A 25,127-nucleotide genomic window follows, 5' to 3' on the forward strand; every position below is an offset into this window, starting at 1 on the left:
TGTTCATGGTTTGGTAACATCTTTTCTCCATGATGAACTTTATTTTCAAGATTATGCACTACTTCTTTATTACCTGAATATTTGTCCTATAAGTCATCTAGTGTATTGGTGATGCTTTGCATTGCATTTATAATTTGGTTTATTGATTTCTGAATTTTGAAAATTTCTGAATGATTTTTCTTTAGAACTTTTATTTCCTTATTGATATTTTACTTCTTGTGTCTTCTCTGTGATTTTACTTTTTACATTATCTTTTATCTCATAGATCAGTTGTAATATAAACTTTCAAAATTCCTTCTCTGATATTTTCTTCACTGTAGTTTTTGTGGAATCTGATTTTGAGTCATTCTGGTTTTTTTGTGATGCTTTGTTCCCTTTCTTGTTCATATTGTTTGTATGTCTATTCATGTATCAAAATGGATCTCTAGCAACAAAACTTCTATTCTGTGCAATTCTAGTGATCCTGTAGATATCTTGTGGCTCACAGGTTGGGGGGGGATCCAAATAATTGCAACCAGCTGTGCATAAAAAATATAGAACTAAATTGCATACTTAATTTTTATATTCACACAAAGTTAATTGGCACAATAAACAGAACTGTATCAATTTATATCAGTAATGACAGTAAGTAATCATGACATGTCTTTCATAAAATAAAAGAGTAGGTGTTTTCTATAGCTTCAATTGTATTAATTGTTGCTTTAGCATTAGTGGTGGTGTGTGGAGTTTTATAAACCAAGAGTTCTGGGAGAAATTAAAAATAGAGTTCATTATGAAGAAAAAAGCAATGGTGATAGAAAAGAATTAGCAGTTTCAGGATGTGAGTAGGGCAGAAGCAAATTGATATACGATGTATTGTTTATGAGGAAGAAGGAAAAACAAGTAAAAGAAATAAAGAGTAAAGTGAGAATAACGGAATTTGACTGTTTGTAAGAGAAAAGAAATAGAAACAAAAAGAAATAAAAGGTTTGAAACAGAACACAAACTCAATCCAAAACAGGCTAATTGAAAACTTTAACCCTTAACAACAGAGTAAGGAAAAATAAATATGTTTCAGGATAGTACAAATGAGAAAGCATGAACAAATATGTACAAGTGTTTGAATGTCCTTCATGTATCCATCAGTACACATACTAAAACTAAAAAGTTAAAAAAAAAAAAAAACAGGATTGTTACTGAAAGTATGTGCTTGCTGTCTCTTCCAAAGTGTCTTTCCATCTCTCAGTTTCCGTTCTCCATGGTATGGTATGGGGAGCTGTGAAAGGTGCTGTCAGCTCCATGCCCAGGGTATAGGTCATGCTAGGTTCTACAATATGTTCTCAGGGGAGGCAGTGAGTTCCTGTCTTTGCCCCCATGTGTTTCACTTCATGGGTAGTTACTGGGCATAAATAAATCAATGCACACCTAGGACTTTACTCTACTTTTCTCCCCAGGGCTACATTCATGGTACAGGGAAGCCAGGCTTTACCAGTACTGTTTTTTCAGGGTACTGTTCTTTCTTACCTCCTTAGGTCTGCCCTCAAGCACCAAGGTCCATCACTTCTGCTCACTGAGATTTTGAAGCAACTGCCACTGGTCTTGGGCACAGCTATGTCAAGGGAAGAGAGGAGGACAGGCTCTCTTTGGCCTATCTGTCTAATATTACCCCCAGGAGAAATACTGTCCATGCCAGAAATTCTCCTGATTTGCTAGGCTCAGTTTATGTCTTGTGGATGGTGTCTGTCAGATTTATATATCGGACTGAGCCCCAACACATGGATCTAAATTCTCAGTCTGAGTTGGTGCAGATGTTTAAATATGTCTCCAACTTCAACTCTCTGTACATTCCAGGCAGACCGGTAATGACTTTCATGCCACAGTTTAATGAGTAGAATAGCTTGACCTTCTGGTCCCACATTCTGCATTCCAAGACTGTCTGCAGCACTTTTCATATATATATATATATATAATTAGTTTTAGGTAGACACAGTATCTTTATTTTATTTTACATGGATTGAAACCAGTGCCTCTTGCATGCTAGGCAAATACTCTACCACTGAGCCACAACCCTAGTCCCTTGTCTACATCACTTTTCAGTCTTTTTTTGTCTTAATGTACTGATTTCCCCCACTCACATCAAGATCCTAAGCTCCAGCTCTGTTTCTCATCTTTTTCTGATATACCCCAAATTCCCCAGTTTTCAAGGTCTCTCTGTTCAATATTGAGTATTGAGTATCAGTGGCATGCTTTTATCTCCCACCTCACAGAGAAGCAGTTTTCTCACTCTCTGAGTCCCATATGGTGGATCTGTGAGGAAATCCACTTCCCGCTAATTCACCATCATGTCTCTCCTTGTTTGACACTTACATATTTATGCTACTTTATTTGACAACAATAATGTTTTTTTTTTCATTTTTGCAACTTTTATTAAGGATTATGATTATGGGACCAATGATTTACTTTTAAGTATCAAACTTTTATAGTTCCTGTTGTTTCTTCCTTGCATTTGATAAGTACAAAGTAGGAGTCATAGGTGTTGTTAATGCATTCATTACTTACCTGTCAGAAATACAATTAATATTAATTCTAAAAATTTCTCCGAGTCTTTGTCTGGAAGAACATTTTACAACAAAACGTCAGAGTCGTAAAATTTTATATTTTATATTTCTGTTTTTGATTAATTGTATATTTTACTGTTTTATTTAATAGTGAAAGAAAGTCCTAAAGATGACTCATTAAGAAGGTATGAATTTATAGATTTTAAATAAAAAATGTCTATTAACTAAGTGGAGAGTGAAGGTAGAAGGATTTGTTGAGTATTCTAGTGTGGGACAGACACCACATTCAGTTAACACTTGTTTCCTGAAGTTGTTTTATAAGCACTTTGAAAGTATCTGTACTATTGTAATCTGTTAATTACTAATAAAGAGCTGTCATTCATAGAGGTTGACTATTTGTTTCATATTTGTGTAATTAATAAGTTTCAGGCCTGTGTTTAGGCTGTAGTATTACCTAGATGACAACTCCATTGTGTTGTTTCATTGTACAGGTTAATACCAAGTGGGACCTATACAGGAAAAATCAATTTTATAATTTATTTCAATTTCTCTGACAAATGTATTCTAAATAACATATATATTCACATTTTAACTTTCAAATTGCGTATCATCAATTTAGAAAGTCAAAGGCAGTTGTGTGTTAATTCTGATTTATATTTTACCTGATAAGCCAGGTTATAGTCCAAGATTTTGTCCTGATATTGACAGTTCAAACTAGTAATCAGGTTTTTTTTTTAATATATCAAAAGCTTTTGTGGAAAATCTCACAGAGCTATGCCTCATGTTTTCTAATAAACAAGAATATCAGGCAAGTGCTGTAGAGAAATTATTTTACTGGAAGTTAAGAATAACACTTTTTAGACAATGTTGTATTACTTATATTAATCCTTAGAGGACATTCTTATTTCTCTACTTCCTGATTTTCCAGTTAGTTTCTCTTCAATTATTACCCCTAACAATTTTATGAAGACTTTTACTTTTTTTTCTTTTTTATGACTATAACCTTTTATTTAATTTCTATTTGTATTTTCTGTTTTGTTCTCTTTGTGTTTCTGTTTTGTCAATTGAATATTTTTTTTTCTTTTGACAGATCAAAAGTTTAGAAATTTCAGAATTTTAAGGAATTTTAGAAACCTTCTAGTCTTTCAGCATGTGTTCTACATGCCAGCCAAATGATAGTTTTGAGGATGAACCTTAAACTTAAATATATTAAAGGGAGTTTTCTGGGTACAAACAATGACAACAATGAGATTTAAACTCCAGTTTCTTAATTCTGAACTCAGTACATTTTCTGCTTATCATTTTTAAGGTGATTTTTTTAAAATAATAGATTGAAGATTGACTATAAGAACCCAACTAAAGAGGACAAGACTAGAAGTTTTAAGTGAACATAGTGGTGGAGAATCAAAATTTAACTAGTGAAGGAAAGGGCTATATTAGTATTCACCAAGAGTAACAACACTGTGTTGGGTAGGAATAAGCATTTTTAAAAAGAGACCAAAATCTTAGGGTTTATGATTAGTTTGATGAGCACAAAACAGGAATGAAGGACACAGTATATTAAAAGCTCTCTATAATGGCATATTAACACAAAATTTAGAGGAAGTCTTAATAGCTTGTATTTTGCCTGTTTTCATCTCTGTGATACAAGAATGGATTAGAGACTAGTGAAACAGACTGTGGAAATTGTTAGAATACATGGATCTGTGGCACAAAACAGGTTTTCATTCACCTTTTCTTTCTTTCCAAATTGCTGATGTCCTTAAAATGTACATGTAGTGCTGGGCAAAGGAGTGATTGACAGGGAAAGTTATTAAAAAGCTTCAGTTCAGTATTTGGAAAGGTATTCAGACAGGCCAATGATTGAGACTCCAGTTAGTTTAACCTGTGTCAGGAATCTGAATATTCAAGGGATGTAGATTTCAAGTTTAGAGACTGCCACTGAGTTTTGCAGATGAGTGACTGGGAAATGGATTCCCAGAGGAAGGAGGATATTTACATAATAGCTAGGGAAACAGAGGTACAAATACCAAGATTCTGCTTTTCTGGAAGTCTTTCCCCCTGAGTGTCTGAGTTCCTGGAAAGGTCTTAAAGGGCTTGCTAGTTTATGAGGACCTGAATAAAGTGAGAACTATACAGGAAAAATCAATTTTATAATTTATTTCAATGTTTCTGACAAAGGTATTCTAAATAACATATATATTCACTTTTTTACTTTCAATAATTTTTAAAGTTCCAGAGAACTCTGTGCATTATTTGTGGGTAGAGGGAATAAATAGTGTATTATTATTGGTGATTTCCATCCTGTAAAACAACATTGCTTAGTATTTGACTCCTGGATATCCATGAGAGAGAACTGTGCCTCTTGTTATCTTGTCTTGTGTTACCAGAGGTTTGTTTCAGTTCAGGTGAAAAAAAAAATATCAGCCATTACTTGGGTTTTAAATTCAGCCTTCAAGACTGGCAATTTGCAAGAACAAATTATTATCTGTTTCTGCTCACGTATTGACTATTGCTCTGAATTGGAACTAAGAGTGCCTTAATATCTATATTGAATATTTTATAGATTCACAGCAGTAGAGTCACAAAGAGGTGAATACAAGCTATTTTTTTAATTGGAGGTTATATTTTAATTATATCAATCAGGAAATACCATTTAATAAGTTATACCTTAAATTAAACAGAGTTTATTTTAAACAGAAAACTATTCACCATTTTTGTTAACCATTTTTGCTTTAAAGATCTATCAAAAAATCACACTCAGATGATTCCTTGTTTGCAATGGTTGGGGGCAGCTATGAAGCTCATATTAAGGTAAAGTGATCTTTTGTAAAAAACCTCATGTTCTTGCTCTGAATTTTGTGTTTTAAGATGTTACTGCTGAAAATTAAGCTATATTTTTTCTTATATTTTATATGAATATTTGCTAAGAATCCATTTCAAAGAATTATGTTGATTTTTTTTTAAAAAAATGCTTTTTTGTATCACTATTCTCTCAAGTACTTGAGGATCATGGGGGCTGGAAGTAACAATGGGCTGTGAAATACATAGTGAAAGACAAATTGCATTAGAAACAGCTTTCTAACTGTACAGGAAATATATTTATTGAAGGATTTTTTGTATCAGTTTTCATTTAAAAACTGTGGTTTTTAAATCATTCTTAAATGACTTACAATACTCAAGCCTAAATTAATTTTTATAGAATTTGGAATTTCCCTGGTGCCTTTAGTTTGGAATAAGTATACATCAGAATGCTTATTCTGTTGTATCCTATAGTAGTGGAGAATAATAATTATTTTGTCATCTTTGGTTCTTATTATCCCTTAATTTTTTTTCTTCCTAGAACATCCCAGAAAAAGGAGGAGAATTTATTGAAGCTTCCAGACAATCCATGAAGGATGGTAAGCAATGTGAAGACTGCCTGAAATTGTGCTGCTTATTGACTTTAAATTACAGAATTTTTATATACTCTTTATTTTGTTTTTATTGTCAGAAGTAAAATATGACACTGGGAACCAAAAGAGTGGAAATTTACCTGACAAGAGTAAACCTTCGAGTCGAAAGAAGGAAATACTTGAAACCACACTTGTGCAGGCAATCAGAATAAAGAATGATTGTCCTTCAATTCCATCACCTGAATCAAAGGTAATGTGTTAAAAAAAATCTTTCCATGTTTTTAACATATCATCTTCCAGGAAGAAAAACATGCTAGAAAGAAATATGGCTACAAGGTTATAGTAGAAAACAAGGAGAGCAACAGGTGAGGTATATGTACAGAATTAACATTGCCAGAAAGTGGTGGGTTAAACAGTTCTTCAGTGTGCCCTTATAGAAGGAAAGAAATAGAAAAGAAGGAAAAAGAACTGCTTTATGAATATGAAGTTGAGAAAAGTGGATGCATACAAAGAATTCATTTATGAAGGGAAAGTCAAGTGTCCAGATTGAATAAGAGAGTCAAGATGGCTGATACTTAAAATAAGAAATATTGAAATTAAAAAGAGCAGCAATTCAATATTAGGCCAAACATAGGAATGTTAATAGAATAATGTGTTATATTTGTCTATTATTTACTCTTGACATCCTTGAATGACTAGGAGGCAGGGTTTGGGATTACAATCACAATCATTTGTTATTATAATGAATAGAAAAATAAACAAATGTGGCATATTTTAGATGCTTAAGAAATCATTCTTTTCTTTGCTTCTGTTCCTATTAAAGCTTCAAGTAATTTATATTTAGTAACAATTAATATAGACTTAATATGTTGATGGTCAGTGCTTGTTGGATTATATCAAAATGGACTCTATTGTCACATATAACTAAAAAGAAATCAATAAAATAAATATATATGCATATATAAATAGTACTGCTATTAAAAAATACAAATCCAAACAAATGAGTAATAGTGGTAGTGAACATGATAACTGAAAAATAAATGAACTTGTAAAAATTTTAAAAAGATGATCAGGTTTTAAAAATTGATACACATTAATTATACAGAATTTTCACAGTGGCATATTTTTACATACATATAGATCAAATGTACTCCCCTAATGCTATCTTTAACATTCCTTCCTCCATACCCCCAATTTTATGTATGCTAATGGATAAAATTTATTATTCATCTATTTTTATGTTGAACATTTCCACCTCTAGTTTTCCATGTGAGAGAAATATATGATACTTGTTTCCTGAGACTGGCTTATATTATTTAACATTATGCTTCCCTGTTTTATACATTTTCCTAAAATTAGTTTTGTTGTTCTCTATGCATAGAAATCTTCTTTGTGTATATATACCACATTTTCTTTATCCATTCTTTTATTAACTAGCATCTAGCCTGATTCTATAACTTGCCTATTATTAATAGTGTCATGGCAAAGATGGGCATATGTATATCTCTAAAATAAGCTGACTTTAATATTTTCTGGTAAGTACTGAGTAGTATATTTGAATAATAAAGTAGTTCTGTGTTTAGTTTTTGAGTAGCCTTCATATGAATTTCCATAGGGATATAGTAATTTATGTTCCTGCCATTCACATATAGGAGATTTTTCTCCTCATCTTCCCAGTATTATTTGCCTTCTTGATGATTGCTTTTTTGAATAGTGGAAATGGGAGCTTGATATTGTTTTGATTTGCATATTCCCGATTGATAAAGGTATTATGGGTTTTTTTTTTTTCCCTGAAGTGTTGGCCATTTGTATCTCTTATTTTGAGAACTAGTTGTGCATTTGCTCTTTAATGAAAAGGTTTTTGTTTTTCTGGTGTTAAGATATTTGCATTAATATTTTTAGGATATTAATCCTCTGTCAGAAGAGAGTTGGCAAAGCTTTTCTCCATTTCTGGAGGCTGCCACTTCTTACTGTTTTGTGTTTCACTTACTATGCAGGAATTTTTCAGTTTGATGCACCCTCTCTTATCCATTGTTGCTCTTATTTTCTGAGCTGTAGGGGGCTCTATTCAGGAAGTTATTGCCTACATACTGAAGTGTTTTCATTATATTTTCTTCTAGCATTTGTAAACCTTCTAGTCTGGTACATATGTCTTTAGTTCTTTCTGAATAAACTCTTGTATAGTGTTAAAAAATAGGCATCTAGGTTTCTTCTTTTACATACGGTTATCTAGTTTTTCCAACACTATTTCTAAACTGTCACATTTTCTCCAAAATATGTTTTTGGTGTCTTTGCCTGGTATCACATGACTGTACCTGTGTGGGTTTGCTGTCTGACTTCTCTTCTATCCATTGGTCTATGGGTCTTTCTTTACACCAGGACGATGGTTTTTATTACTATGGCTCTGCTTTATATTTTGAAATTGGGCATTGTAGTTTATCCATTGTTTATCTTATGATCAGTATCACTTTGTCTAAGTATTTTTTTGTTTGTTTGTTTTTCTTCCATACAAATTTAGAAGTAGTTATTTTCCCCCCATTTCTGCGAACAATACCATTTGAATTTGAATGGGAATACATGGAATCTATAACTCATTTATGGTACTATGCCCATTTTCACAATATTAATTCTGCTTATCTATGAACATAGCAGATCTTTTTACTTCCTATTTTTTTCTTATTTTCCTTTTCATCAATGTGTAATATTACTTGAAGGGGTCATTCATTTTCTTGTTTAGGGTTTTTCCTACCTATTTTTAAAGTTATTTGAATGAACTATTACTCTTGCTTTATTCTCTCTAGGTTTCCTATGGTATATAGACAGTTTATTTTTATATGTTTATTTTGTATCCTGTTACTCTGATGAATTCATTCATCAAAGTAGAATTTTCATAATATATTATTTATGGTTTCTAAGAATAGGACTACATCATTTGCATATAGAAATAATTTAACATTTTAACTTTCCTATTTGAATCCTTTTTCTTTCTTTTTTTCTAAATTTTAAGTACTGTAATTAGTGAGATTGGTGGCAATGAACATTCTTGTGTGTTTCTTGATTCTAGAGAAAATGTTCTTCTTCATTTTACTATTGGCTTTGGATTTGATATACTTGGTCTTTTTTATCTTTTAATAAAATTCTCCTATTTCTAATCTCTCAGGGCTTTGTCATGTGACTAGAGTCTCAAACCAGGAGCATGGTACGAAGGAGCCACATCACCAGCACCTTTTATTATTCACTTTGATAACAGATCTCACTAAGTTTCCCAGGCTGCCTTTGAAATTACAGTGTTCCTCAAACAACCTGATGCTTTTCTGAGAGTATACACCTATACCACGATGCCTGATATGTATGTTATTTTGTAATGTGTTGTTGAATGTGGTTTGCAAAAATTTTATGAGAATTTTTATACTATGTTTCTCAAGTCTGTTGATATCTAGTTTTTTCCTTGTTCTGTCCAATATTCACTTTTCCAGTCAGGGTAATACTTTGCAGAATTGCTTTGGAAGCATCTTTCCTTTGCTCTTAAATGTAATGGGGGATTAATATCAGTTCTTCTTTAAATATCTGATAAAATTTAGCCGTGTATTCACCTCTGAACTTCTGGTCCATAAGGCTTTTTATTATTGCTTCAACCTTCTTGCTTATTATTGAGATATGTTTTTCTCTATCTATTTGATTCAACATTTTATGACATATTTCATTAATATCACTTAGATTTATTTATCTTTCAATTTTATTCTTTAAAATAGTCTAAATTTTTCCCATTCATTGAAATATAAATTTTCTAATAGTCTCTAGAGAACTTCTGGATTTCAGTGATATCTGTTTTAATATTTCACTTTTTGTTTCTAGCTTTATTCATCTGTATCTTCCAAGGCCAAATTACCATTTTAACAACAAACTAGGGGCTGGGGATGTGGCTCAAGTGGTAGCGCACTCGCCTGGCATGCGTGCGGCCCGGGTTCGATTCTCAGCACCACATATAAACAAAGATGTTGTGTCCGCCGAAAACTAAAAAATAAATATTAAAATTCTCTCTCTCTCTCTCTCTCTCTTAAAAAAAAAAACAGCGAACTATTTGTTTCATTATTACTATGTGTTTTAAAAAAATTATCTATTTTATAATTTTGGCTCTGACTTTAATTCTTTTCTTGTATTGGTTTTAGAACTCATTTACTGAAGTTTTTCTTAGAACTTGGGATGCATCATGAGGTTTTTAAATTGAAATATCTTAGATTTTTAAATGGAGGTAGCCCTTAGTATAAACTGCCCTCATACAACTGCTTTTGGTGGATTAGTGGAGGGATATCAGAAGGGATAGAAAATGTACTGGGCAGTGACATTTGTCTAAATATGTTAATTGCATTTCTGTATACGTTATAATGAACCCCACTATCTCATTCATATATATATATATATATACACACACACACACACACACACACACACACACACACACACATATAATGTCTCAATAAAAGAAAAAAAACAAATAACAAAAAAGATCTGCTTTTACTTTAACCCATAAATGTATAGATGTTGTGTTTTTATTCTCATGTGGTTCTCAGGTTTATTTAAAACTTCCCTCCCCTAATTTTATTAGTGACCCAACTGTATTATTCATTGTTCAAGTGTCCATGCAATTTCTATAGTTTTACTCACTGTTTGCTTCTTTTTATTAATTAGATCATCATTTCACATATAATATTGAGGTTCATTTTTAAATAATCATACAAGCATGGTATACAATTTTCCAATTCTACTCCACTGTTCTTTCTTGTATTTACTTGTAGTTGTTTTAATTAGTGCATCATTGATATAAAGGTCAAATTCAGTGTGATATATTCTTAAGTGTACAAAGGAAAATTTTTTCAGATTCATTTCACCACACTTCCTCTAGCAGTCCCTCCATACCTCCTAATCTCCTCCTCGACTCCACTGACCTCTCTTCTGTTTTTAGGGAACCCCCCATTTTCCCTTTATTTTTATCTACCTTCTTAATAGAAAGGAAAATATTCAGCCTTTGACTTTTTGAGTCTGAGCAGGATATTTACTTTCTCTTAGTGGGACATTTTCCAGTTCCATTCATTTACTAACCAATGCCATTATTTCTTTCAATTGATGACTTACTGAGTAGAGCTTCATTTTATTTATATATATATACACACACACACACACACACACACACACACATATGCCACATTTTTTTTTTATACATTAGTCTGTTGATTGGCAACTAGGCTTCATTTGATAGCCTTTCTATTTTGAATTGTGCTGCCATAAACTCTGATGTGGCTACATCCCTAAAATATGCTGATTTTAAATCTTTTGTATCTATACCAAGCAATGGAAGAGTTGGGTGTACCTTTCTTCTGCATCCTCAGCAACATTTACTATTATTTGTGTTTTTGATAATTGCCATTTTGAAGAGAATGAGATAAAATCTCAATGTAGTTTTTATTTGTATTTCCAAACTGCTGGATATGTTGAACTTTTTAAAATATATTTATTGTTCAATTGTAATTCTTTTTAGAAAGATACCTTTAGTGTTTTTCAATTTATTCTGTGAGTTATTAATTGTTTGTGATAAGTTTTTTGAGTTCTTTATATATTTTGAATATTAACCCACATTTGTGGATCAGGTGGCAAAGATCTCCTTTTCTGCAGCCTCTGTCTTCATGCTCTTATTTGTTTCCTTTAGTATTCAGAAGTTTTTAATCTTTTGCCATCTTACTTATTGATTCTTGGTTTTATGTCTTATGCTTTAGGAGTTTTATTAGGACAATTGATGATTGTGATAATATGTTGAAAAGTTCAGCTTAAAATTTTATCTAGTAGCTGTAGAGTATCTTGGGTAATTCCTAAATCTTTGATCCACTCTTGAGTTGATTTTCCTCTTCATGAGTTTGGGTATTTTTATCCCAGACCCACTTGTTAAAAAGGCTGCATGTGTTGTTTTCTAATAGCAATCCATTGTGATATGATAAGGGATAAATGGAATTATTTTGTTTTTGTATTTACTAAGACATGCATTGTATTCTAATATATGATCTATTATAAAGAAAGTTTTTTTATTGCTAACAAATTATGAGTTCTGTTCTTGTCAGATGAAATAGTGCGTAGACAAATATTATATTGTCATGATAAAAAAGTAAAAGTGATATATAGGAAAGTTATTGAAAGTTTCCTATATTGAATATATAGGAAAGTTTGTCCACCTAACCAGTCACTGGTGATTAGTATTAATGTCACCCACACTTCTGTTTTTATTGGGTCCTTCTGTCCCTTTAGGATGAATAGTGATTATTTTATAAAATTGGTTGCACTACCACTCACGTGTAAATATTTACAGCCATTTTTCTTGTTGTTGGATTTTTCCCTTTAGCTGTAGGTTGTGACCTTCTTTGCTAACTTTGAGTAATTGTTGTTGAAAGTCACCTTTATCAAATTTGCAAATAGCTACTACTTTTTTTTGGCTTCCATTTACATGGAATATCTCTCTATTCTTTCAGTTTTATTCTGTGAACATTGTTGCATGTCAGGCTGTGTTTCTTGTAGACAACATACATTTGGGTCTTGTTTGTTAATTGAGTATTTTAATCTATGTCTTTTGAGTTGATAATTAACTCGATATGAATCCAATGTTAATGAAGTGTGTTTCTTTATAATATAGGGTTCACTCTTTTTTCCTATTTGCTTATCCACTCTTCTAGTTACATTTATTCTTTTATATTCTCCCATGATTTATTTTAATCTTCTTCTTGTGTATATAGAATTCCATAGTGAATCTTCTACACTGGCAGGTTAGTTGTCATAGTTTATTTTAGTTTATTCTTGTCTTGAAAGGTGTTTATTTCTGAAGAATAACTTTGATGTAGATAACAATGTAGGCTGGCAGTACTGAAGTAAGACAGATAAGACTGGACACCAGAAGAATTAGCAAAATGCAGGTTTATTGTCTGCAGCTTGTCCAGAGGGGGCTTTCACCTGAAACAAATTCTCTCTATGAATGCTGAGTCTAGACATTTGTTGAGCTTTATACCCGGTGTTGTGGAAATGGGAGCCTGGAAGTATCCATTTTGCAGGGGTCTACATGAAAGTTTTTTTTTTTTTTTTTCTGTGAGTTCTCAGAAGTTACCTATTGTCTCATTTCTTAGAACTGTCAGGGATTTTACAGATTATACCACAAAAGCAGAGTACATTCATTTGGTCCAGGGATAAATTCAGTGTTTTCAAGACAGAGCAGATCAACAGAAAATAGGGTATATAACAACATTTGAGTCATTTTGTAGAGATCTTAGCTAATACATTGTAAACAAGAACAATTGTGGTGAGGGTCTCTGGGGAAGCTTAATGAAGATGGTTTTGTGGAGGAGGGGGTGTCACTGTAATATTTCTATTTTAATGCTTGAAATATATTATTACATGTCCTGCTGGCCCTTAGAGTTATCCAGATGCATTGCCATTTACCAATAACTTGGTGCTTCTCTCTTGAATTTATAAAAATCTTTCTTTGTTCTGAATTTTGGCATTTTAACCAAAATATAATGTAGACAGTTTCTTTTTGGCCTTGTCTATTTGGCCTTCTAAATGCTTTCTGATGTTCTTGTTTCCACAATTAAATATTTTTTTTTTCTGGTACAAGTTCATTGAATATGTTTCTATGCCATTAGTCTGTCTATACATTCCTTCCTTCAAGACCTTAATCTCAATTGGTCTTTTAAAGGTGCTCTAGAATACTTGGATATTCTTTTTTTTTCCTCAGACAAAATACATGATATTTATTTATTTATTTTTATTATTACATTTTATTAGATACATATGACATTACAATGATCTTGGTAATTCAAACGTTTGAATCAATTGGGGTATAATTTCTCATTTTTCTGATGGTAGAGATTGCAGAATCACACTGGTCATAGAGTCACCTATATACATACAGCAATCATAATGTCTATTCTATTCTGCTGCCTTTCGTATCCCCCCTTTCCTTTCCCTCCCCTCCCATCATTTCTCTCTATCCAATCGAATGTTACACACTTTTTTTCTCTTTTTAAAGTCTCTCATTTTTATTACATTAGGAAAGTTCTACATCATCCACCTTGTCTTCAAGACTTAACATTTTTCCATCTACCTGTTGTAGTATATTTTCAGTACTTCTTATTTTGACTTTTATTTGATTTAATAAACTTATTATTTCCAAATTTTCTGACCTTTTTTCCCCACAAACTCTTTATTTCATTTTGAGGATATTCTTTCAAAACTTGGATTTCCTTCATTAATTCTTGTTTTAGTCCTTTAATTTCTGAAATTGTTTTCATAATAAATTGTTTGAATTCTTTGCTGTCCTACACATCAATGTATGTGTAGTAAGTTATTAGGGATTTAAACACTTTGGGCAATGTGTTAGTGCCTTGCACTCTCATTTTCTTGTTTTAATATACAGAGGTTTGTGCAGATATTCAAATAGATTTCTATTCTCTTATATGTGGGCCATTTTCTTCAGCAGATTTCCCTTCAGATATTCCCCAAACTGAGTGTATGTTCTATTTTCAAAGCCCCAACTCATTGACAAACGTGCTGGGACCACTAATCCAAAGTAATTTAAGAGGAAAGAATAGCCACCAGTAATATCTAAAAGTTAGAAGCTAAGCAACATGTTGACTTAAGACCAAAGCAAAAACTTTTAAAAATGATCTCTACAACTCAGGTAACCAATGAAGAAGTGGTAAGAATAAACAATATCCAACATTCAGTTGTGAGTGATTCTAAAATTAATACTAAAATACACAGAAAAAAGAAGAAGAAAAAATGAAAAAAGAAAATTAATGCAAATACAAATGAAAAATAAGAAAACAAGTACAAAGAAAATTAAACAAAAGATCATGTATGTTAGAAAGTGAAAAACAAATGATTAAAAAAAATGTCATTTAAAGATTCAGTGACAAGAAAAGTATGATTTCCTCATCTGATGTAATTCAAATATAGACAGTTTCTTCCCCAACTTCTACTTTTAAGATTAACCATTCTGGGGGTGTTTCTGGGGAGCAACTATAGTTCTACTTGTTTCTTCTCAATTCTAGCCTCAACAAGTCAGTACTAGTTGTGGAGTCTTGAATGTTGAAAAGTTTTCTTTGTGCCTACCAGGAAGTTCTGTAGAATCATTTTTATATGAAGAGGTAAATCAATCACAGTATTGGTTTTTTATGTACCTGAGGTATAGGGCTCTGGTTAGAGTAGGAGCTATGAACAAAATTCTAAGACATGGAGCCTGTGGGTCAGTCTGTGCTGAAAATCCCAATTCCACACTTCTTTCAGTGAGCTCAAGGTCATGCAAGACTTCAAGTCTCTGTGGTTGGTTTCACTTCCTCTAAGCATGGTAGAGATGAACTAAATAAAGGTCTGTGCTTGGTTGGTTGAGATGCAGGAAACAAGTTTTCAAAGCATTCCAAAAATGTTATACCCCACAAAATCACATGCAACTCATCTTCTTTTCTTTTACTAATCTCAAAACACCAGTTTTGAAAGGGAGATGTCCCCACTGCCCTCCATTCTATAATGCAGCCAACCAGCACACCATACTTCCTGCTGATCAGAGTTTTCAACATATCTCTGTTAATCTGGACCAAAAGGGTGGGTATCCACAATTCCAGTAAATAGAGGCAGTCCCTGGATCTTGGAGATAAAACATACAGGAGACCCTGATATCTCAAAGACAGAGTTCCAGCAATGGGACCTTTCTAAAGAGGGAACCCCCTTGGTGAATCACCAAGGAAATGACTATAATTGCTTCAGTTGAAGAAGTGGGGGTTCTTCCTTCACATGCCTCTAAGCACAGTGAGATAGCCAGACTCTGGAGATCGGCTCTCCTCTCTGTCGATGGTAGCAGCAAGTTGTTGTTGTTTTTTTTTTTTTTTACCAGAACCAATTCTGACTGTCTTCTTTTACATAATTCCTACAGGCACATTTAATTGAAACTCACCTCAGTTTCTATCCCTTGGATGACCATGTAACCATGACTACAGCTTTCCAGAGCTCCTTAGAGATCTGTGTCTCAGTTTCTTTTGTTGATAGAGCCTGACTTGTGTTGTTGATGACTCTTGACCTGCCAAATTCATGTCCTTGTTGGGTCCTGGAAATATAAGAACATAAAGGCCAGGGTTTCTGATCAACCATCAAGAAAGTCTAGAAAAAGGACCCCCAGTAAAGAAGTTTCTTCAGTAAGCACTCTGAATCTGCTGAGAAGAATCTGCAGTGCACCTGTCCTCCATTGACATCTCAGGCAGAATCCAACTTGATGAAACTCATTACTGGAAGTTAAAATACAATTTTTTTTAAGATTATAGAGGGTGTGAGCCTACCAGAGAAGAGCTTTCACCTAGCCAGTTTTTCCCTGAAAACTGCTGCAGTTAAATTATTTTATTAACTATTTTATTACTCTAAAAAACATATTTTTTGGTCTAATCTGTTCATTGGCTCTCTGTAATTGCACTCCACTGCATGCCCTTACTCAGGTTTGCCCAACATACACTAGTTGATTTGACTCAAATTCAGGGTGCAGTCAGTAACCACTGTACGCATCTACATATATGTTTTTTACCATAGTATAATATTTTGTAATTTTTTCTTGTGTGGAAACTGTATTGGAAAAGAAAGAAAACTTTTTTTAAAACCAGTTTATCGTTTTATTAAACTAGTTTTCCTATCAGTAAAAGTTTCACCAAAAGAAATTTAGATTTCTGTAAGCCCTTGCTTCCCAGAATAAAACAGTGGGAACAAGACTTCTTTTCTACTTGATGTGACATAATTCAGTCTCAACAGGAAAAGCTTATAATTAGAATGTTTTAAATGTTTAATGATGTGTAGCAAATGTGTATATACATATATATATGTGTGTGTAAACAACTTAAACTTTATACATGTTATATAATATATATGTTATATATGGGTAGAAGGTCCTCTTATTTTTAGTAGTAATTTATGAGTAGTGGTCGGTGTAATGAGTTACTTCCTGATAGAAATATGCACATCAGTTAGTGTACTATTGGTAGTTCTCTCTCTCTCTCTCTCTCTCTCTCTCTCTCTCTCTCTCCCTCCCTCCCTCCCTCCCTCCCTCCCCCCTCTCTTCTTTTAGCTGTCAATGGACTTTTGTTTTATTCATTTATATGCAGTGCTGAGACTTGAACCCAGTTCCTCACACATGCATGGAAGCACTCTGCCACTGATCCACAACCCTAGCCCTCGTGTTGATAGTTCTCTATTGTCCTTCTATCCTGGTTTTATAGAGTTAGTAGACAAATCAATATAATATTTGGCTGATTTTCAGAGTATATATACCACTGTGATATAAAGTATTTCAATTTTTAATGTGTACTTCTCTAGTTTTTAAATCTAATTTATTTCAAATATGGAAAATTAGGTGTCTCCTTAGAATACTGATTAGGCAATCTTCATATAATTCATTGGTGATATAATTTTACCAGATGACTCTCTCTCAGATTCTTCCTCAGAATAGTGTTTGTCATTCATTTGGTGATGCACATCAAAGAGAAAAAGATGGTATAAATGGACATACAGAAGGTAAGAACCACTCATTATAAAATCATTGGATATAATGCATGTTTAAAACATGAGCACTAGTGTGATTTAATAGTGGAAGAAATGAAAATAATAAATAGTATGGGAGTTGAAATAGTGTATCTTATCAAGTTGCAACCACAGGGTAAGTTGGAGTTGTCCTAGAGGAGCTGAGTTATTAGGTCCATTTCCAGACCTGCTTAAATTAGAGGAAAGTTGGGACATAAGAAAAGGGGAGAGAAGAATTCAGAAATGAAGAATGAGAAAAGACTATAGACAACAACAACCAAAAAGAAAAAGAAAAAGAAAAAATAAGCAGATGCACATTGATGATGGCCTGATTTAAAACATTCCTTGGAAAGATTATGACTTCTAATACATCTACAAATTAGAGTACAAATTGGGAGAATTTTAAAAATGAGAAATGCAAATATTACATGGTAAACCCAAAGAACTTAAACAGCTGGTGTGTTTTATTCTACATGTCATTTGAAACCTTGTGTAACAGTACAGAGCTCTTATTCCAGACATCCAGCTTTGTCCTTTATTACTTAATGAAACTTCATTCTACACTGGTCCCAGGAAATGATATATCCTCTATTTTTCATGGAAAATTTTTTCCATTCTGGCCTGCTTCCTTCTATTTGTCACTCCTGCCATCTTCTTATTCATTTCTGCTCATGCATATGCTCTCCATACTCATCCTATCTTCAGCATTAGGAGCCATCTAGCTAAAATGCAAATGTGATTATGAACCTCTTTAGAAGATAAAAGGCCAGCTTTTAAAATTACCCAGAAATCTTTCATGAGTTAAGCCTAACACTTTATCCTTTTTCTTAATTTTACTGTCATCTGGATGGCTCCTCACCAATCCCTATATTTTTAGACAAATACTGACCCATTTAATGCTTCAGTCTGTGTGTAGCTACAGCTTTTTAAGCTTTCCCCATTTTCTACCTCTGACTGGTAACCTCATTCCTTTAGTCTCTGCTGAATTCTAGCTCTAGGAAAGCCACTATTCCTGGCACCTTTTTACTCTATTCTCATAGGGAACATATATTAATTCTTGGTTCAAATAAACTGTTGATGCTAAGGTGATGTAAAAGAGGTCTTTTCAAGTTCAGGAGCCAAAGGACTAGACAGGAGAAGGAGTAATTTACAAGTCAACTGGTTGATATCCAGTTGAACAGTGGCTGAAATGCTGAGATACCTCAAGGGGGTAAAAACAGTTTATGACAAGGAGATTGGTAATCATGCAGGACTGAGCAGACTAAGTCTTACAGAAGAACACATTTTTTAGAGTATTATAGAAAAACATTGCATATGCAAGATATTCATTGATAACAGTAGAAAGAGTCTAAGTCACTTTGGAAATGACTGCTAATGAATAGTTGTTTTAAAAGTTAATGTTATGGGGAAGAGAATAGCAAATTATGTGTATCCCCACATTTCTATAGTGTTTTTAAAATTTAATTCTGGCAAATTTTCATTCATCTTGAGTGGATATACCTTTGAGATATTCTTGTTTTCTTAAACCTGGTGATACATAGTGTCTCCTCAGGTAGACTGTTGAAGTTTTATTCCACTAAAAACATTCCCTGAAAAAAATTCTTTGCTGGGTACAGTGGATCACCTCTAAACACAGCTATTGGGAGATTGAGACAAGAGCATGGCAAGTCTGAGGCCAGAACAAACACTTTAGAGAGACCCAGTTTCCAAAAATAAACAAATATACAACTCTGGCAGAGCTCTTGCCAATGTTGCAATGTTCTAGGGTTAAATCACTGAGTACACACAAGTATACCCCCACCAATAAACAGTTAAAGAGGTAATATCACCTAAAATTCAAGCTTATTATTACTTTTTATTTTTTGGCAGACTGTCATTCTCTCTAAATGTTCTAAGTAGTTTACGTAAATCTACATACATTTTTCAGCTGAACCACTTTGGTTCTCATCATCTGAAGAAGAGGAGGAAGGTCTTGATGACACCAAAAGTAAGCAGCCACAGGTGTGTTCACTCATATATATTTTTAAAACTTCTCATTTCTTACTGTATTCCTTATTTTAAGAAAGTCAATACGGGCAAATTTGATTCCCTTTCCTAACAGTGGTTTGAAATCTAAAGGTGATAATTTAATATTCAAACCTAATAGAATTTAACTGGTTATGAATCTGAAAATAGCATTAAAATTCAGGATAATATATAGATAAATATTATTCTTGTGATTCGGGCAGAAGTTTTTCTGAATATTATTTGGGTTTCCATTTTTTTTAATCCCTGAAAATGATGAAGAAGTTAAAATTAGTGGTTTTGCAAATAACCATTTAATTAATGAACATATATAGTTGTGATGGTCATTGAGTACATTTATGGTAAAAGATGGTCCTTCCCAGTGGCTCAGTTTTAGTTACATATAAACATGGAAAATCACACCCATCTCAGGTGCTCTTTGGGTATCATAGGCAGAGTGAGTGAAAAGACACACATACATGCAGATCCTAATCAGACAGCAATTTCAGACCAGTTTTTCTCATACACTCAAATGTGCATAGCTCACACACCCAGCCCATGGACAGCTGGTGAAATCCCTGAATTCATTTACTATTCTAAAAGCCAAAGTTCCAAGTTTCATTTGGTCTGAGGCTCTCTACAGTGTCTCTCCAGGTTTTCTTTTTTTCCATAGCTGCTCTTTTTTCATCCAGAATGCACACAGGAGCCAATATGACTCAAGCTCTGAAAAATGGTCAGGAAGTGCTGTACATTTTTGTGCTGTCATTTTTCTTCATTGATGTACTTTTTAGTTCTCTCTCAGAGGAACTTGTTGTTTACTCTACCCAGATCCTGTGTGTTGCTTTCTAACAGTACAATAGAAATATTTCTTCACCCTACTTTGTCATTTTATTAAACTGGATTTTCTCTCAGTGAAACACTTACTATGAGCTCCTTAGATCCTGCGAGACTGTGATGACCAAAATGAGGCAAGTCCAACAAAGTCTTATTCCAGCTCAACATCACATAATTCCAGAACTCTTATCACACTGAGTCTCATAAGTCTGTTATTTAAAACATGTAATGCAACATCATATTAATTATATTTCTCAAGAATGTTTAATTAAGTATTTAATGCATTCTCATCTTGTGGGGTTGTGATATATGTTTGTTTACACTCTTAGAATACATGCATTCATGTTATTAAATTTTCAGGGAATACCTTTTCTATGATATCCATCCTGCTTTTACCAAATCAGGAGCCATTGGAAGACAAGAGTTAGCTTCATCTGAAGCACAAATTCTAGGTTGCCCTGTGGAAAAATGACTGTACTTATCTACATTTTAGTTAGCTGCTTTCAAGACCAAAATTTGGGTGATGTCTGAAATAGTGATAGTGAAGTTTTCATGCAGCTCATTGGGGTCCTTTATTTAGCAGGTATTTTCTGAGGGTGGTCCACAGATGTGCATTTCTCACTCATCTGGAGAGAAACATTATATAGCAAAAGAGAAAGCAGATGGACACGTCCATGGTAAGAACTACATACTCTACACAGTTCTTTGGACAGAATATTGATTTCTAACATGAGTGCTGATTTATTCTAATACTTGGAAAAATGAACCTAGTAAACAGGTAATAATGAAAAAGTGAGAAAGATAATGAGTTGTCTCTCTTAAGACCAAGTCCAGCAGCAGGTTATAGTGGGAGTGTCCCTCTTAGTTTCTATACAAGACATGCATAGATCATAGGGGAGTTGGAAATTGTGAAATAGAGAAGATAATGGTGAATACACATTGGGAAAGGCAGAGAGAGTGAGTGCAGCAAGTAAATGAAGGAATAAGAAACAATGAAGGCAGGTAAATTTCAGTCATTTACCAGAATAAAAAGACCACCTGTTCAACATGTGGAAAGAAAATGGGAGTTTCCAGTTGTGCAAATGACTCAAGGTATTAATATTTTTTCTCACCACTCATTTCTGAGTTGTCATTAGAAAGGAATTGAAATGTGAAGAACTGATCATGAAGAAAGGAAGTTTTTTTTTTCTTTTTAAGTGAAATGTTCATAAATCCATGTGTCTGGTCATAAATTTATATAAAACAATATTGTAATTAAATCAAATAAAAAATAAAAATACCTATATCATAGACATTCTTGCCACTACCTGGGATGAAGCACAGATGGCAGACACAGCAGTATGGGAAGTGGAAAAATGTGCAAATTGTTATGGACTGATACCTAAATTCATAGGTTTTTAAAATATTCTTTGGACAATTTGGAAAGGAGAAGGGAGAATAGACATTGAGAAAAGCAGAGAGAATACAGTGAGCAAATGAAGGAGAAAGGACTTCTTCTCATCCTTCAGGTTTGGGAACATCATTGGGTGGAAACCTGGCTCTATTATTGTAAGGCATTTGAAGGCAGGGAAATGAGAAGCAGACTAAGTGCAGACCCAGACTGTCAGACTCTAATAGATCATCTGTGGGGAACCCAATTCAAAATGCATACTCTGACTTACCTGGCCTGCACATCTATGTTTTCTTCCATGTAAGGTAATTCCAATAATCACTATCTGCCGGCCACCATGTAAAGACATCAGCAAAGGATTTCCTTTTAGCCAAACTAAATGCAGAGCCACTGGAACATCAAATGTAATAAAGTTATTGCATACATCTTGTTTTTCTTCTGATCTTGTCTCTTGGCAAGTGATAAGAACTCAAAGTATAGAATTTATATTTCTTAGGTCTAATCCTTAAATTGGGAATTAAGAAAGAGTGGTGAACTGGGGTTGTAGCTCAGTGGTAGAGTGCTTGCCTTGCATGCATGAGGCACTGGGTTCTATCCTCAGCAACACATATAAATAAATACATAAATGAAAGAAAGAAAGAGAGAGAGAGAGAGAGAGAGAGAGAGAGAGAGAAAGAAAGAAAGAAAAGATGATGTGTCCCTCTACAACTGAAAAAAAGAAAAGAAAAGAAAAAGAAAGAGTGGGGATAATTCATAGACAAAATGGAAAATATAAAGAATCAAGACCAGAGATCACGATGTTGCTTTTGAAAAGTTCCTGGGAAGGAGAAATGTGGAAGAAACAAAATAAGTTAGCTGGGTAATCTTGGAGGGAATGATGGAGAAACTGAGAGCATGCAATTCAGGGGCTATCAGTATATCTATCTTTTACAATATGTGAGAGATTGTAACTTGTCCATCATTTGAATCATGAGGGTCTTGTAAGTTGGGGAAAGATTCCAGCCATGATCATCTTTTCTCCATACGTATCAGACATACTGCTTCCTGTGGTTTAAATTGAGTCATTCTGAGGAGCAAAATTACATTTCAGAATCATTTATGGTTTTTAATGATAGCTCTGCTCTTTCTCCTTTTTCCTTTCTTCCTTCCTTCCTTCCTTCCTTCCTACTCCCTTCCCTCCCTCCCTGTCTTTTTTCCTTACATAATTACTTTCTGTATTTCTTTCCTATTTGCCTGAAAATAAAATTTTGACCATGGGCATTCTAGAAATTCACTTCATTACTGAGCTACATCCTCATCTGTCAAAAGCTAATTATAATTTTTTGATTGGCCTGGCCTTTTATGAATACACTTAAAACACTGGCAAGTCAACCAAACCAAACTCATTTGTAAACAGAAATCTTTATACAGTTTACTCTTTGAATACCCAAAATCTTTGTCATATATGCATGTGTTTGTGTGTGTAATAATATATTATTGTTATCAGATAAAGCTATGCTCTTCCATTTCAACTTTCCCTTTAAATTTTTATGTCTCAAAAGTTTAAACCAATCAAACCTTATTTCTTAGATGTGGAAACTATCTGTTCTCACACAAGGGGATCATGAAAATCTAATTCATTTAAACCAGAGAATACAGGAAAAGAGGATGCACAAGAGGAACCAGCATCCCACCTGAATATAAGAAACAAACAATAGGTGTCATAGCTTTCAGAGTCAAAGTATGTATTTCAACTGACTCCTTCAGATATCTTTATTGAGAAATGAACCTAACATTTCCCTGGGATCTGAACACAGCTTTGGCCTTCCTAAACAAAAATGAAAGGACAAATGCAGTAAATATATACATACTTAAAATTATAAAGATTAAATCTTTTCAATAGTATTTCCATAAGATAGGTTCTGTGGCTTGTTTTTGTTTTGACTTCACCTTTGCCATTGACTCTCTTAGGAACCTTCTTTGCTTCTCCACTAGAGGATTGTTGGATTCTCCATCAATCTTTGCATTGGTATATGTTCCCTTTTCTCTTTTATTTATGGTCATTGGACAAATACTCTCAGGTTTGTGAAATGAACAGCATGTTTCACAAAACTTATTCACAAAATTCCTTTGGCATATTTTAGTCACATGATTGTTGTCAGCCAAACCAGCCAGCACAGAAACCCAGGAGATAGCATAATTTTTAGCACAGCTGAACCATGGACCTCAGCTGTATGTGGAGGCATCTGTAATGTATGAGTTGTTTTGTCCTCTTCACCTTTGCTTGATTATATACCCCTTTTGTTTTTCAGCCTCTAGGGATTCATCTGATTTCAGAAAGGTAATTAAATTTCTATATTTATTCTAAATTATTAACTTTGTAGTCATTGAAAAATACACTCTTTATTTACTGTCTTCTTTCTAAGTGCACCGATCCCATCACAATAAAAGAGGTCCTTCCAAGGACAGGATTAGGCAAGGTGAAAGAAAAGACAGTCAAATTGGGTAAGTTTTGCTTTACAACAATCCAGGGAACACAATGTTAAAACACTTGAAATGCTACCAGTGTTCTCACATGTAAGGTGGTTTTCCCAAAGAGGTGGGAGGATTTTCCTCACAATGTCATCAGTAGTCACAGAAAATGATCTCGCCTCTGTGTTTCTGGCAATATCCCCTCAATTCTGAATTGTTTCCCCTTCCTATCATACTTTTAAATTCTCCCTATTTCCAGCCTTTGGAGTGAACTAGCTACCATGCAAATGTCACCATAAGCACCTCTTTAGAATGTGAAAGGTCAACCTTCTGAAATTTCTTAGAAATATTTCCTGACATGAGCAAGCCTCATTCCATATCTTTATACCTTTCCTCTGCCTCAACTGTCCTCTGGCATTAGGCCTCACCTATCCCTTTATTCTGAGACAAATCCTGACCTATTTGATACTTTTCTCTGTGTGGGCCTACAGCAATTCATTCTCTCACCATCTTCTGCTCTCTGGCTACTCACCTCTCACCTGTCTTTTTGTGGGGTGAGTAGCCAGAAAAAACACCATCCCTGGGGGCACATTTTCTCTGCTTTCTTAGTTCATTTTCTCTGACACTTCAGCTGGTCACATTAGCTTCCAGACACATAGGTTCCCCTTTGCCCTTCTCACCGGAGTCACACAGGTTTAGTCTAGCCTGCACCAGTTTTTTCTACCTTCCATCAGGCACAACCTAGGTCCCTTGATAGGCACTTCCAGGATCCTCGTGTGTGTGTGTGTGTGTGTGTGTGTGTGTGTTGTTTAGAGGAACTGAATCAAAGAAACCACTGTTGCACTCTTTCCGAGGATGGCTACGGCTTCAGCACTCTCATCACCCATTGAGAGAAGAGCATGCTTTTTAAGCACCAGTGCATAGTGC

At 33.9% G+C, this 25,127-nt stretch overlaps 1 protein-coding gene across 1 annotated transcript in view; it reads left to right on the forward strand.

Moving 5' to 3' along the window:
• Positions 1 to 25,127, forward strand: part of LOC143389283 (uncharacterized) — a 98,928-nt gene that overhangs the window by 63,439 nt on the left and 10,362 nt on the right. The window contains exons 8-16 of the mRNA XM_077108337.1: positions 2,689 to 2,722; positions 5,279 to 5,351; positions 5,881 to 5,938; positions 6,031 to 6,182; positions 17,419 to 17,515; positions 19,449 to 19,522; positions 20,943 to 21,036; positions 24,041 to 24,069; positions 24,155 to 24,233. Coding sequence (XP_076964452.1) covers positions 2,689 to 2,722; positions 5,279 to 5,351; positions 5,881 to 5,938; positions 6,031 to 6,182; positions 17,419 to 17,515; positions 19,449 to 19,522; positions 20,943 to 21,036; positions 24,041 to 24,069; positions 24,155 to 24,233 — 690 coding nt within the window. The remainder of the gene's footprint in view (positions 1 to 2,688; positions 2,723 to 5,278; positions 5,352 to 5,880; positions 5,939 to 6,030; positions 6,183 to 17,418; positions 17,516 to 19,448; positions 19,523 to 20,942; positions 21,037 to 24,040; positions 24,070 to 24,154; positions 24,234 to 25,127) is intronic.

Source organism: Callospermophilus lateralis, unplaced genomic scaffold, assembly GCF_048772815.1.
Source record: "Callospermophilus lateralis isolate mCalLat2 unplaced genomic scaffold, mCalLat2.hap1 Scaffold_530, whole genome shotgun sequence".
Lineage (NCBI taxonomy): Eukaryota > Metazoa > Chordata > Mammalia > Rodentia > Sciuridae > Callospermophilus > Callospermophilus lateralis.